Raw genomic sequence first — 15,977 nt, 5'->3', positions numbered from 1 at the left:
AAAGGCAATGATAGTTTCAGAATAGTTGGGAGGATGATACAGTGTTGGTGGGATTGAAGGAGTTTTAGACTAGAGAGGATAGATAGGTAAAAGAACTTAAAGCAGGAAACTCAAAACACAGAGTTTTGTTCAGAAAACACACCATTCCAAAACTGTATACCTACTTAAATATAAATACTTGTCCCCAATGTACTTAGGAAAACAGTTGGTACTAAACTGGACTCGTGGTCAAATGGGTGTACAACATATGCCAGGAAGTGTTAGAGAAACTGTAAATTCCTGTAAGGCCCAAGATAACCTGGGGAAGCACTAGGGAGAAAAAGGATTTATACTGTAAATTATATACTATAAATTTAGGCTATAAATTCGATAGCCTTTGAGAAGGTGTTGACACTGTGGGTAGATCTGGTGACATTATTTTGAGAACATTGAGTTGTAAAATACATTGATAGAAAATTTTGTTCTGTCCAAAGCTAGCAAACAGTCTAGTTGGCTGGCTGCTGAAATACTGAAACTTCTGACACATTTTAGTGGGTAAGAGCCTAAATACGAAAAGGATCATCAGAATAGCAAAAACAAGGTATCTTAGGTAAGTAGGATCTTGGGGATGTGACATTTTATTTTTACATGATTAATATGTAAATAAATTACCAGCTTTGACCCTCTCCAGTCAGCAGGCTAAAAAGTGTATGCTTCATTGTTTTCAGTACAGAATAAGACCCTAAAAAGAGCTGTGGGGTAGAGGCAATAAGGCTGTCACCTCAGCACTTGGGAGGTTGAGGCAAGAAGATTGCCATGGATCAGAGACCAGTTAGGACAGCTTAATCTACAGAGTAACTAAAAAAACTCAAACCCACTAAACCAGGACAAACCAGTCAAACTACTAACCAACCAAAACACTAAAAAGAACTTGTGGATAGAGAAGATGGGCTTAAGACATTCTTGTTGCAGGATAATGGTTCTTAGTTATGTCTGTGTATTAGAATAATCTGGGGAGTGCTTAAGACATACTATGAAGCTGGGTGATGACACACTTTTAATCCTAGTGCTCAGGAGGCAGAGGTAGGTGACCTCTGAGTTTAAGGCCAGCCAGGTCTACAAAGAGAGTTCCAGGACAGCCAGGGCTACATACACGGAGGAAACTCTGTTTTAAGAAACCAAACCAAACCAAACCAACCAACCAACCAACCAAACAAACAAACAAAGAAACAAAAACCCAACCCTTCCCTACCTAAGACAGACCATGTAAATTCCCTTCCTTGACCAATTAATCAGAAGAGAACTAGGCACAGTTATTTTAAAACTTTCCCAGATGATTCTAATGTGCATCCAGACTAAGATCCACTGATTTAGGCACTGACTTGAATTTACAAAAGCATTTCTTTCCCCTGGATGGCCTGGATGATTCATAGAAGCAAGCTGTTAAGTGCTATTTTTCAGAGAGAAATTGCTTCATTGAAAACTTAGAACAAAGCATTTTAGGAAAAGCTGATTTCTTTCTCTCTCTGTTTTTTTTTTTTTTTTTTTTTGGGCAACTTCACTTCAGATCTTTAGGAAACAGCTTAAAACAATTCTCATGTGATCATGAATTTTGAATTTCTCACAATATCATTCGTGTAGAATTAGCCGGGTCAGTGGTTTGAACTTAAATATTTTTTATGGCTTTAAATCACAGAGCTCTGGTCCAATTTTTATCCCTGTTGCTATGACCCATAAGCACTTTTCATTTAGATACTTATAGATTTATAATACTTATAGTTTTCTGAGGAAGAAAGAGCTAAAGACTTGAGAGAATGTGAACAGGGAGTTGGTCCTAAACTAGAACCCTAATTAGGCTCCGTCTGCTGTATGCCTTGTCAGGGTGGCAGGATTCTCACCTGGTGGAGCTATTCCATTTAGCACCAGCAGATAAGCCCACACTGATTTATAAACAAAAGCCAAAGCTGTCTTTCAGTGGTGATTTGGAAATAAAGATGTGCTGCACATCTGTTCCTTCTATTCTTAAATGCTTTGTTCATCTTTTTTCAAGTCAACAAATTATACTTTATCTGAGATTCCTGCTGAGTTTTCTTTCAAACTGTTTTTTTCCTACCCAGGTCAATAATATTTCAAAATTGAAAAACAATGAGATCAAGTAATTTATACAAGGTTCATTATAGGAGCCAGCTAAAATTACTATCCAAAACTGAATCTGGTCCTTGCTGGTTCTGTGTATATACTATCATTCTTAAAGTATATGTGTATATGCATATATATATATAAATATATATATATATATGATGTATATGTATAGGTGGATTTATAAATAGTTATAAAGTCAATAGTCTAATGAGTAAGAGGAACTCCTGTGACTCTTCAGAAACATTCGACATTTGATAAATTGATGAAATGGCTCAGCGGATAAGTGGTTTGCTGCCAAGCCTGATGACCCAAGTTCAATCCCGGTGACAAACTCCTGGAAGTTGTCCTCTGACATCCACATGTGCACTATGATAGACATGTGAACACACATCCAAATAAACAAATTAATAATATTAATAAAAAGAACCTTTCAGTGTTTCAGAAATCTTAATACCTTTCCATTCAGCAGAAGACTAAGCATGTTTTTTTTTTTTGTTTCCGCCTTGAATTTTATTGAGTCCTCATTCTCTCATCTAATTATGATTTCTGATTGACATTTAAGTGTTTAGTTAAACATAAAAAGTATTCTGTAGATGCAGTTGCAAATCTGTCAAAATTTGTGCATATGGGGCTGGGGAGACAGCTTTGTGAATAAGATGCTTTTTCTCAAGCACCAAGACCTGAGTTCATATCCTCAGCATTCATGTAGAGACCTTATCTCTCTCACACACACACACACACACACACACACATTTATGTGTGTAACACCTAAGATTTGCTAAGCAAATTTTAACATGTTGTTATTAACTATAGCTGCCATACTTTACAATTAGATATTTAGAACTAATCTAGCTGTATACTCATAGGCTTCAAACAATATCTATTTCCTTCTCCCTGCTCTGTAGACCAGGCTGGCCTTGAACTCACAGAGATCTGTCTGCCTCTGCATCCCAAGTACTGGGATTAAAAGCATGCACCAACTCTGCCTGGTTCCCCATACAGTTAGATCTACTCAGTGTCTCGGAGTAGATCTTATCTAATTTGAGAATGTGGATGTACTTTACTAGTGTTTCAATGTATGTAAGAAATCATCTACTCTATATATGAGTGTGAGGCAAGAAGAGATTACAATACTTAAAGTTTTTCTCTTATTTTGTATTGCAGCTGCTTGGAAAGCCTGTGCAGGAGTATAGATAGACAACAGGGGAGATGATGTGAGATCAGTGGGGTATGTTTCAGAGTAATAAGACATGAGGAATGTACTCCTCCCATTTATATTGTGAATAAAGATTGGCAAGCTGATAACCTGACTTCAGGCAAGAAACTTTGTAATTAGAAAGTCTTGTGATTAGTCCATTGATGTAACTTGCCTTGGTAGGAGTTTTTGAAAAAGAGAAACCAGTCACCAAGAGTTTTGAAAGACTGATTTCCAGTACTCTGGGAGGCAGAGGCAGGCAGATTTCTGAGTTTGAGGCCAGCCTGGTCTACAGAGTGAGTTCCAGGACAGCCAGGGCTATACAGAGAAACCCTGTCTCGGGGAAAAAAAAAATAAATCCAAAAACAAAAACAAAAAACAAAACAAACAAACAAAAAAACCCAAACAAAAAACCCCCCAAAAACCCCAGAAAGACTGATTTATTATGATAGGAATAGCGCAGAGTACTGAGTCCCTCTCTCTTGTTTATTTACTACCTTATTATGTCTATAAAGGCTCTTCACATTCAGCAGCTTTAACTATGGGCTCAGGATCATGCCTGTCTTAAAATATTTCATGGTTTAATGATAATAAGTAGAAACAAAACTATATAAAGACATGTACTATTTGTTACGGGAGCATAAGGGAATAGCTATAAAATTGGGGGATTTGGGAAGTATTTGAAGTAATTACATTTATTTATTTAATTTTGAATCAGAGTTCTTTGTGTAGTCCTGGCTGTCCTGGAACTTGCTGTGTAGACTAGGTTGGCTTAGACCTCAGATATCCAATAGCCTCTATTTGCTGAGTACTGGAATTAAAGCTGTGTGCCCTCATTCCCAGCTTGAGGCAGCTATGTTAAAACTATGGAGAAGAGCATTTGTTGTTCTTGCAGAGAGCCTGAGTATGGCTTCCGTATAGCAGCTCACAACTGTCTATAACTTGTAACCTTGATGTTCTCTTCTGACTTCTGTAGGCAGCAGATATACACATGCAGGCAAAACACTCATACACATAAGTAAATCTAAAAAGGAATTTAAATTTTATTTTTTCCCCCTCAGAATAAATACCCCTCACCTCCATAAGTTTGTCTGGGTTTTACTAAAGCTTGACAAAATGTAATGTTAGAGGCCAATAAGTAGCTTAGTGGTGGTGTCCCATGCTTTTAATACTAGGTATTAAAAGGGAGGGAGGTAGAGGCAGGCAGATCTCCGAGTTTGTAGCACTGGCTCACTTGGAACTCATTACATAGACCAGGGTGGCCTTGAATTTACACCCACCTGCCTATTAGGGGATGATTCCATATAGAAAAAATATAATAAAGGTCTAAACTGATAATATTTGGTCATATTCCTAGGGAACATTCTTTTGTCTTTACAGCCACTAAAAAGTCCAAATGTATTGTAAGAACCAGAATGTGGAGCCAGGTATGATGGGAGATGCCTATAATTCTTGCACTTGAAAGGTAGAGACAGGATTAGGAATTGAAGGTCATTCTCAGTTATATAGTGAATTTGAGGCTAGCCTGAGCTACATGAGATCCTTTTGCTGCTTTGTAGGTACTACTTAACAAACTTTGACCAACAGCAACCAAAAACCAACCAACAAACCACCACCAACTCACCTGGGGCCCTAGCATTTGTATACCTCCTGAAAAGTCCCCAGAAATCCAAATGTCACACGAAAGTTTCAAAACCTATCTACCGCTGGCAAAATTATGCCTCTACTAGAGTGTAAAGCGAATCAGAGTCAGTAGCTGCAGATAATCTGAAGGATTACCCACACCTGGGATTAAAACAAAAACATATTTTTGCAATATTCTGTTTTTCAAAGAAACCAAAACTCCCAAATTGCATTATAAACAGATGTATGTGTGTGTCTGTGATATGTGCATGTATGCACATTCATGCATATATACAAGTGTGTAAGGATGGATGTGTACATGTGAGGGCCAGAGATTGATGTCATGTGCTTTTTTGTTCTCTAGTTTTTTTTAAAACTTTTAGGTTGCATTCATTCATTCATTCATTTATTTATTTATTTATTTATTTATTTATTTATTTATTTATTTATTTATTCATTTATTTATTTAGTGTGTGTTTTTATATGGGTGTGTACATGCCACATGTAGATGGATATTAGAGAAGCACTTTCAGGAGTGCTTTACCATGTCCTAGGGATTGAACTTAGATTGTGAGCCTTGGCAGTAGACACTTTTACCCACTGAACCATCTTGTTGGCTCCTTTTATTTAAAAGCAAATATTGTGTGTGTGTGTGTGTGTGTGTGTGTGTGTTACATGCATGCTACAGTTTATTCTTTCCTATGTAGGTTCCAGGGATGGACTTAAGTTGTCAGGCTTGGTAGCAGGAGCCCTTGCTAGCTGAGCCACATCACCATATTTTTTTATGGTATTTCTCACTAAACCTGGAATTTACTGACTTGGTGAGATTAGCTGGCTAGCGAGATCCAGGAATCTTGTCTCCAGTGCTATGATAACAGGTGTATGCAACTATGCCTGGCTTTTTATGTGGGTGATGGTGATGTGAACTCAGATCTTTATAATATGTGGAAAGCACTTTACCAACTAAACAATATGCCAGTCTCCATCCAGACCCTGTCTTAAAAAACCCAAAACTACAGCACATTGAAATGTGTAATGCCTTAGTTAGGAAATGAAAGCAAACTGAGTTGTCTTAGTCAGGGTTTCTATTCCTGCACAAACACCAGGCCCAAGAAACAAGTTGGGGAGGAAAGGGTTTATTCAGCTTACACTTCCACACTGCTGTTCATCACCAAAGGAAGTCAGGACTGGAACTCAAGCAGGTCAGGAAGCAAGAACTGATGCAGAGGCCACGGAGGGATGTTTCTTACTGGCTTGCTTTCCCTGGCTTGCTCAGCCTGCTCTCTTATAGAACCCAAGAGCACCAGCCCAGGGATGGCACCACCCACAAGGGGCCCTCCCCACTTGATCACTAATTGAGAAAATGCCCCACAGCTGGATCTAATGGAGGCACTTTCCCAACTGAAGCTCCTTTCTCTGTGATAACTCCAACCTGTGTCAAGTTGACACACAAAACCAGCCAGTACATGAGTACAACTGGGAATGTCTGTAGTTCCAAGTCCTCACTTCAGTTCAGGAGTTCAAGATAAGCTTGGGTAACAAAACAAAACAAAGTGGTAAACACTTGTAACTCTAGTACTTAGGAAACTAAGGAAGGAGAATTTTGAGTTTGAGGCCAGCTTGGACTATATATTGAGAAACTCTCAAAAATAAAAATGCTTGTATTATATGAATTTAAGTGAGAATATCAGTAGGTCTCCTCTGTGTGATGTACATTGTAGAAACAAAATTGTTTCCTTTTGTTTCTGCCATAATTAGAGATAAAAAAGATTATTTGAAAAGACTAGTAAATTTGTGTAGGGATGAACCTTAAAAAGGCAGTAAATGTTGACTATGATATATATTTATAACTAAATCTAACTGTAACAAGCTATAACTCAACTAGAAAAACAAAACAAAACAAAAATCCCACTTCTTAGTGCCATTATTTTAAAAGGTAAATTCAATAAAGAGATACAGCTTAAAGGAAGTTCATGTTATATGCCAACCTGGATTATGGTGGGATCCTGTCTCACTAGAAAGGGTACAGCATTTGATGTATTTTCTACATACAGTGCTAGGTTGGTTATGTGGGAAACACAAAGTAACACACAATTCTGACTTCTCTTCAGATTGGTAGCATGGTAGAAGAGAGAAAATTGTCTATATTTAACTGTCATGACTGTCATGTTTGAAATCACTAGAAGAGACAGGAAAGGTTTTAGTGTGGCAAAAGAGATGAACTTAAAAAAACTAGAATGGGTATATGAATGGCTGAAGGGTGGCATTTAAAAAGGATCAGAGTGAAAAGTAAGGTGTAATCCTATGGGAGCAAATTGAGCTGACAGAGTTAGGAAAGTAGATCTAGAGTTATGTTCCAAACTCAGCTTGTCATAAAAACTATATCATTTAAAAGCTGGGAAGATTTGCATAGCAGATTAAAGAAGAGTGATTGGAGAGTCACTCAATAGGTGATAGTGAGTGAGGAAAAACTTGGGGAATAATCTATGGAATAATTTCACAGCTCACAGAATGATAGTAATTCCCTTTCTAATAATAGAAATAGGCAAATAAGCTCCATAGTCTTCAGGTGACACACAAGGATGTGAAATCAAGTAGCCAGGCAGTGGTGGCGCACGCCTGTAATCCCAGCACTTGGGAGGCAGAGACAGGTGGATTTCTGAGTTTGAGGCCAGTCTGGTCTACAGAGTGAATTCCAGGACAGCTAGAGCTATACAAAGAAACCCTGTCTTGAAACAACAACAACAACAACAACAACAAAACAAGGAAAGAAGGAAAGAAATCAATTAATCCTGTCAAAGGAAAATATTCTTTATTTAAATAAAAATATGTTAAGATGACAATCACAAATTTATTAAAAGTTGAGATTTTCCTAAGGTTTAAAAATGACTTCTATTTTTCTGTGGGCATTTTAATTGGCAATGTCTCCATCAGTTTTTCTGACCTGCGGGGAGAAAGAAAAAGATTGTAGTGTCATTTTCACAGCTTGAGATGTGCCAGTAGTATTTAAAAACAGCCTTTTTTCCTCAGTCTGATCAGAAGTCCCCAGAACTTTCCTTATGTCCTACTGTGTGTCAAGGAGGAGCAGAATAATTTTTTTCCCCTCTGGGCACTGAGCCAGGATCATATGAGGCAAGGGTGCTATCCCCAGACCAATGTTTTAATGTTTTAATTAATTATTCTTATTTTTTAGTTGGGAATATTATTATGTAGCCCTGACTGTACTGGAACTCACTATGTAGACCGGGCTGGACTTGAACTCACAGAGATCTGCTTGCCTCTGCCTTCTGAGTTTGGGGATTAAAGGTGTATACCACCACAATCCATAGCATGCACACATATATATATTATATATATAACATATAACATACAATATAATATATAATATATAACATATAATATGCAATATTATATATAATATGTTATATATTAATGAAAGGTTTGTCTAAGGATCTTTTCTTGTTTAGATCACAATGTTAAAAGTTTGATGTTAACCCAACAAAGGTTACTTTACCTCTTCCCCAAGACTTGGAGCTGTTAGGATGCTTATCAGCCATAGCCTCTTGCAAGTCTCTTGAGTCACTATAGAGAGAACCACAAGAAAGTTAATAGGGAAGCAGAAATGGGGAACCAGTTGATATATCCAGTTCTAGGCAGTCAGAATTACATTATCCAACATAATTTATATTAATTAGTAAGGGTTATAGTAGGAATCATTTGATTTCTTTTGTTTCATATGGTTCCTCTACACCTTCCATTCTCATGTGGTAGGTGACTCCATCAGTGGTTCCTTATTATAACCCTTGTGTGTGCTCTCCCAGCCTGTTTGGCTAGGGATCCTGAGCTATTTGTATAAAGATTGTCTCCTTAAGTCTGAGAAGTTGGTCTTTTGTTCTTTACAAAATTATGACTGTTGTATATACAAGGCCTTGATAGAATACAGTCCCAAGTGTAGTGTTGAGAAGGAAATTACCCAGAGCCACACACATTGCATATGTGCATGTGTATGTGACCATGTACTAGAGGTCAGTGATGAAAGTTTCAATTACTTTCCACTTTATCTTAAAAAATGTAAAATTTTATTATATTGGTATTTTGTCTGCATATATGTCTGTGCACTTCATGTGTGTCTCATGCCCATGGAGGCAGGAAGATGATGTTGGAATGCTGGAAATGGAGTTACAGGTGGCTGTGATCTGTTGTGGGGGAAGGCAATCAAACCTGGGTCCTCTGGAAGAGCAGTAAGTGATCTTAACTCCCAAGCCATTCTCTAGCCTCCTATTTTAAAGTGTGTGTGTGTGTGTGTGTGTGTGTGTGTGTGTGTGTTTAGGTCAGTGGACAATTTATGGGAGTAGTTCAATCAGCATCTGGGTCTTGGGGATCGAACTCAGGGTGCCAGCCTTGGCAACAAACACCTTTTAACCCTCTGGAACACCTCACCAGACTTCTACATTATGATGATGGTGGTGGTGGTGGTGGTGATACGCAGTCTCCTACTGAACCTGGAGCTTGTTGATTTGGTTAGACTACTTGGCCACGTTCTAGGGAACCTCCCTTCTCAGTTCCTGCTTTCTCAGTGCTGTGATTATAGGCACACACCACCATACCTTACTGTTTTTTGTTGGGCTGAGATCTGAATTCAGGTTCTCTTGTTTGTGCAGCAAGCATTTACCAGCTGAACTACACCACCTGATCATAAATCTTTTAGTGACCGAAGCTCATGTATTTTGAGCCTACGGCTTAATGGCCATCTTCCCTTTAAAAGTCTAACTTTAGGATTGGTGAGGTGGCCAAATGAGCAAAATTACATCCTGCCAAGCCTTACAACCTGTGTTTGAAGACCCAGAATCCATGGAGTGGAAGGAGAAACTGATGACAGCAGATCGTCCTCTGACTTGCCCACATATGCCCTGACCACACTAAATAAATAAGCAAGCAAGTGAACAAACAAACAAGCACACATTAAAAAAAAAGTTAAACTTATTAACTTGAATGATGGTGATGAGCATATAGTTTATCTTACCTCTCACAAACCAACATCTTTGGAGCAAAAGTCTCAAGAACAAATGAAGGAAAATGATGCATATGATCTAGAAAGTAAAGAACGAGAAATAAGAAACACAATTCCTGAGCATTTTCAGATTGTTGCAGAGATGGCTAGCTTGTAGCAGAGCCTTTCTTTAGTCTTCCTGTATAGCTGTTGCTAGGAAGCAGCTGCTCTGCCAGGGACCACATGTTTACATTATCCCTTACATTTAGGTATGAGTATACAACTGGGGAAATATGAATGCAAGTGTGTTTTCAAATCAGGTACCGTTCCAGTCTCCTTTTGTGTCATCTTTGGAAGCTAAATGTGGAAGGTTGACAGCCATAAGCTGAAACAAGCTTGTATCTTTATGTCGTTATTAGTGACTGAATCTGTCTTAGGGTCTTTATAACTGTGACAATGAACAAAAGCAACTTGGGGAGGGAAGGGTTTATTTCACTTACACTTCGAGGTAACAGTTGATCAGTGGGGAATAAGGACAAGATCCTGAAGACAGGAACTAAGGAGGTGGCTTGCTGGCTTGCTCAGCCTGGTTTCTTAGGACACAGAACCACTAGCCCAGGGGTGGAACCACCCACAATGGGCTAGAACCTCTGACATCAATCACTAATCAAGAAAATGACTTACAGGCTTACCTACACCTTGATCTTATGGAGGCATTATCTCAATTGAGGTTCTCTCTTCTTATATTACTCTAGCTTGTATCAAGTTGACATAAAATTAGTTAGTACAATACTTGTACTGACATTTTAAATTATAACATTAACATAACTTAGAGCTTATATTATGGGAAGAAGTATTGTTCTAATGTGTATAATTATTTATTTATTTATTTTTGCAGTGCTGGAGTTAAAACCTAGGACCTTGTGTATGCTAGGCAAGTGCTGTGTCCATGGGTCACAGCCCTTTCCTATATTCAATATTAAGTTTGATTATGAGGCAGACTTTTATAGATGAGCATCTTGAAAATGTGATTAAGAAATAACTTCAGTCAGACTGAAAGCTGGTGATGTCTTTTATTTATTTTGTTTTTTAAATTAATTAACTTATTTATTTTTGAGACAGGGTTTCCTCTATGTGGTCCTGGTTGTTCTGTTGTGTAGATCAGGCTGGCCTTGAACTCACAGAGATCCTCCTGCCTCTGCCTCTTGAGTGCTCAGATTACAGGTAAGTTACAATGCCTGACAAGATGGGAAACCCCTCATTTTTATATGTGAGTTTAGATTTTAACTAGTTGGTTTTTTTTTGTTTTTGTTTTTGTTTTTGTTTTTTTTTTTGTGAATAAGGCAGTCCAGATCTGCCAGTGTACTGGAACTTAGTGTGAGCTATTGAGTCTGAATTTTCAGTTTCTCAATCTTTACCATGTAAATCAGGATTTGGCCACTTTGGCTGATCAAAGTTCAGTCTTGGTCAAAGGCAGTACAATGGCATGCTGGCTTATATTTCAGTTAGAATGTTGTTTTTAACTGGACCATCCCTCTAGAGAGAGGTGACATTCTTAGACTTCATGATTTGTAGTGAATGGTTTTTGTGAGAAGAGCATAAGTATTTATTACTCAGGCTGTGTTTGCTATCTGCTAGTTCTAAAGCACACTTCTGCTCACAGTTCTGTTTCACCCTTACTCACCCACATTCCAGACATCAGGGTCAGGAAACTGACTCCCAGCCCTGGAGAGGTTTTCATTTTCTTCAAAAATTGGGTGAGTAATCTTTTGAAGATTAAGTGGCTCTGAAACAAAGTAGAAAAGAAGTTCTTGAAGTAGAATATAAAATCAAATTTTTATCTGCTCTGTTTGACTAAGGCTTCAAAATCACCCTGAGATATGGGGATGTTGGAAGCCATAGAGTTTGGTCTTATATACCTGTTCTCAAGTGAAAAGCTTACCATCATCAACTGCAGTCCTGTTGATACAGTTGGCCTCATGTTCCTTGAGCCTTTTGATTGGGACCACATGACAAGCATTGTATTTGCAGTTAGCCATCTTTTTAGCTATCTTTGGATTTTTCTAGAAGGAATAATTCTCGTTAGGGTTTTTTTTTTTCTTGTGCTCCATCCTCCATTCGTTTCTGAAAATTTCTGAAGAGATATTATATCTCAATTTTAAGAACAATTAGTTTCTAGCTGTGATTAGAAGTAAAATGCAAAATCAAAGAACTATCTTTTTATATTCTAAAAAAATTTCCCTCTCTTGTAATTTACAGTTATTACTGGGGAAACTTACCTTTTTGCATGATGCCAGATGGTACTGTAACCTGCTGGCAGGTATCCTGTGGTTTGGATCATAAGGACAGAGCTCTATGGATTCCAACTCCATTAGTCCTAAAAGGCAGGAATTATAGGTTAGAAAAAGAAAGATTACTACTTAAGATAAGTCTTGCATAAGCCTATTTTCTGTTCTTAAAGGCAATGTGGTATTAGGGCTGGAGAGAGATGGGTCAGCAATTAAGATTGGTTTCCGCTCAATCTTGAAGTCAGGAGTTCAGATCTCAGCACCCACATTGGATGATTGACAAATACTGGTAACACCCACTCCCAGGGATCCCACACCTTCTTCTTAACATTAGGGATACCCTCCCTCAAGTGTGTGAGCGTGCACAAGCACACACATATCACCCACACAGACATATTTGAATAACAAAAACAATAGGGGAAAAATCTCTGTTCTTTATTTTGGGAAGCCAAAATTTAACATTATATATACTTGTAGGTTGAAATAGAGTGCTTACTTCTCAAATAGAATATTAAACAGGCAAAAATCCCTGGAAAAATCACAGACCTGGATATGATTAAATTCTACACTTGTGCACTAGAGAAAGCAAGACTTGGGAAGCTGCTTCCTTTAGGGTCCATCACTCTCCTTCATCTCCAATTTTTCTAAAACTGAGCTACTAATTGTCAGATAAGTCAGCATAACCACTGAGAAGGACCACAATATAATATTTGAGTCTAGGTTACTTACATTATTATCTAAGAAAACTAGCCTGAAGTCTCTAAACTTGTGGATATAAACATATGAACACTCCTAAAAGAGAGCTAAAAATAAACCATCTCAAAGTTGCTGCATTTTACTGCCAATAGGAAGCACACTCTCCCGCATGGCTAGCTGTCTTTAGCTATCCAAGCAGACATTCATTTCAAGGACTGCCAAGTTTCCAAGCAACAGCTATAGCTGAGATTTCTGCAAAGCAGTGATGTATAGTTTGGTGGTGGTGGTAGTGTGTGTCAGAAAAGATCAAGTACAAGTGGTAAAAGCAATAGGGTTAGAAAAGTGCCCTAGAAGAGCCCATTTCAATTTGACTGTGCACCATGCTTAAGGCATAGACAAAGAACAAAGTTAGATTGCTAAATATCAGTTTTTTTTACAGGGCATTTTGGTGATCAAATCTAGGGATTTAGACTGAGGTAGCTTTTGGGAACATAAGCCAGGGTGATTTTTTATGCTTTCACTGCATATTAATGAATATATTAGAACCATGGATACTTATAATGAAGTGAGCTGATTTTCTGGAAAATTAAAGCTTGTAAAACTTGTTATTATAAATGATTATCTTTAGATTAAAAAACAATAATGGAAAGGGTGTTTTTAATATCTGTATGTAGTCTTTAGAAAACCTGTTATTTCAGCCAGTGGCCAAGGAAAGCATAAACTTTGGCCACACTTATAAGCCTGGTCTTAATAAGTCAAGTAAAAAAATATTGTTGGAGGATACACAGTGACAACAGGTAATATTGGTTTGTTCATTAATCAAAAATTACTTTTCCCATGGAGGGAAGCTATGGCTTGATAGAGGCCATTATATTTACTATGTTAGATTCCTTGAAGCCACCATCATACTTAAGCCTAGCATAAGGATCAGGAGATTTACCTTATTCTCGAAGTACTGTGTCAATGCAAGAAGTTTAAGAAGAGAGAGAGCACAGCACCCTCCAGTTAACAAAGGGAATCAGCTTGCTGTCCAAGCTTTCTGTTCAGTCTCTCTCCTCTCACCATGGGTTCTACGTTTCTCAGAAGTTTGGAAACTTTTGATGTCATAGTAAAGTTGTAGGGAAGTGATTCTCTGTCTGGTTGCATGTGGGAGCCACCAGGAAGTCTTAAAGTGACAGATCCTTTAGTTCTACTTCAGAACTATTGGGTCAGAATCTTAAGAATGCAGGCTGGCTGAGTATGCCTTTAAGAGTTTCTCAGGAGATTCTGGTTGATAGTTACTAGGTTACTAGGTTACTACCATCATTACTAGGTTTTGCTCTTGGATAATTAAATGTTTTTAGAATGGTTCTTCAAGTTCACAGAAGGAGCTACCACATAATCTCAGTAAATCCCTAAAGACTACCCATTGCCATAAAAAGCCCCTTCTTTCAGTCTTCTTTATGGGGAGCCAAATACAGATGTCCACAGAAAGTGATAGGCCATGTTCACTATACTTTCAAAACTCAAAATTTTATTTTATTTTTGGTATACCATATCCAATGTACCAGGCCCTGAGCTAAATAATAATAAATAATTTAATCACTTCCATAGTTGTATAAGGAATTATCATTTAACAGATGAGAAAAACCAGCTCATTGAGGATAGCCTAAAGGCTTGCACATATTTCAGTAGCCTTATTAATATTGTTTGAGATAGCACATGTAGAAACAGAAAGACCTGATATGTAGCAAACAGCTAGGTTATCATGTTACATTAACTAATCAGTGTAATGCAATAGTCCTGTGAGATACAAATTACCATCAATGTAGTCTCATTTAAAGGTACGTAAACTGGACCAGCTGGTAATTGATAAGAGTTGAGATGCAAATTTAAGCTACCTGAGTCCAGAACCTGGGCTCTTAGATAATAAGTCATAAGGCTTAGCTGATTGTACTGAGCTACATTAAGAGTTTGATTCTGATTGGTATCAAAGTGTAGGTTTTCCCCCATACTAGCTGTAGCAGGTGTTGCCAGGCTCCAGCAATATTTCACTGAAGGTGGGGAGAGAGTATAATATGAAATGGGACTCCTTTCTTCCATCTCCACCCAGGATTTTGGGTTCATGTGAAAACTCCTGATATGGAAAAATGGGATTATTAAACATTATAGAAAAGGCAGTGGGAAGGAAGTAGATGCAAAGACATCTCCGACTTACCGCTTCCCTGGGATCTTTTGCTTTCTGCATTGGAAGAAACTAGAAGTAAGTTGAAAGTTTTAGGTTGAGGGCTCAGGCTTAGATGTAATATAAGATTTATCTCAGTGTTAAAATTTATCCAAACCTCTAAGATTCAAAAATCATTATTAATTTTCTCTTGAGGAAGTTATATCTGGTTCTTCCTACCAACCCCATGCTCCCAAAAATAAGATTCAGACTCAAAATATATTTACAAATACCTTGGCCATATAGCTAGACTCTTTTCTAATTAGATCATAACTAAAATAACCCACTTATTTTAACCTATATTCTGCCACATAGCTGGTTACCTGTTCTCAAGTACCATGCCTACATCTTCTCATGTCTTCTAGGTTGGATCTTCCCGCACCTGGCTCTATCCTAGAATTCTTTATCCTCTCAGATGTCCCACCTTCTATTTCCTGCGTAAGCCAGGGGTCATTGCCTTTTTGATTGACAGGTGATGCATCCATATAATACACAAGACAGTTTGTACATTTTCTTGCTAATTAATCTGGCTTTTCATCATGGGGCTTATTTTTTTTTAATCAATTTACTCTAAATAATTCAATAAGCTATTAGTATTATATCTTTGGGTCTTCAAAAACAGGTTCTCATGAACTGATTCTTCTGCTTTTATCTCCTGAATGCTGGTATTGCAAGGACAACATAAACCCATTTGTCTCCATTTATGGACTAGGCCTGATTTAGAAAAAAGACTGTAAAGCACCAGCTCCAGCAACAGACCATAAATTCTAGAAACTAGGCCATAAAACATTAGCTCTAGGAACAGACCAGAAAATTCAGAATAAGATCATCAAAGTCCCTCCCAAAGAACAGTCTGGGGAT

The 15,977-nt window shown here is 37.8% G+C and overlaps 1 protein-coding gene across 1 annotated transcript; it reads right to left on the bottom strand.

Moving 5' to 3' along the window:
* Nucleotides 1-7,869: 7,869 nt before the first annotated feature.
* Nucleotides 7,870-12,301, bottom strand: LOC127667387 (gametocyte-specific factor 1-like). Its single transcript, XM_052160370.1, has 6 exons — nucleotides 12,209-12,301; nucleotides 11,872-11,992; nucleotides 11,614-11,715; nucleotides 9,963-10,029; nucleotides 8,454-8,521; nucleotides 7,870-7,883 (listed from the first exon to the last, which is right to left on the bottom strand). Exons 1-6 carry the CDS (start codon nucleotides 12,299-12,301, stop codon nucleotides 7,870-7,872), a joined length of 465 nt encoding a protein of 154 aa, XP_052016330.1.
* Nucleotides 12,302-15,977: the final 3,676 nt, after the last annotated feature.

Source organism: Apodemus sylvaticus, chromosome 17, assembly GCF_947179515.1.
Source record: "Apodemus sylvaticus chromosome 17, mApoSyl1.1, whole genome shotgun sequence".
In the NCBI taxonomy this organism is placed as follows: Eukaryota; Metazoa; Chordata; class Mammalia; order Rodentia; family Muridae; genus Apodemus; species Apodemus sylvaticus.
The sequence above is the reverse complement of the archived record's forward strand: the minus strand, read 5'-3'. Positions and strand labels throughout refer to the sequence as shown.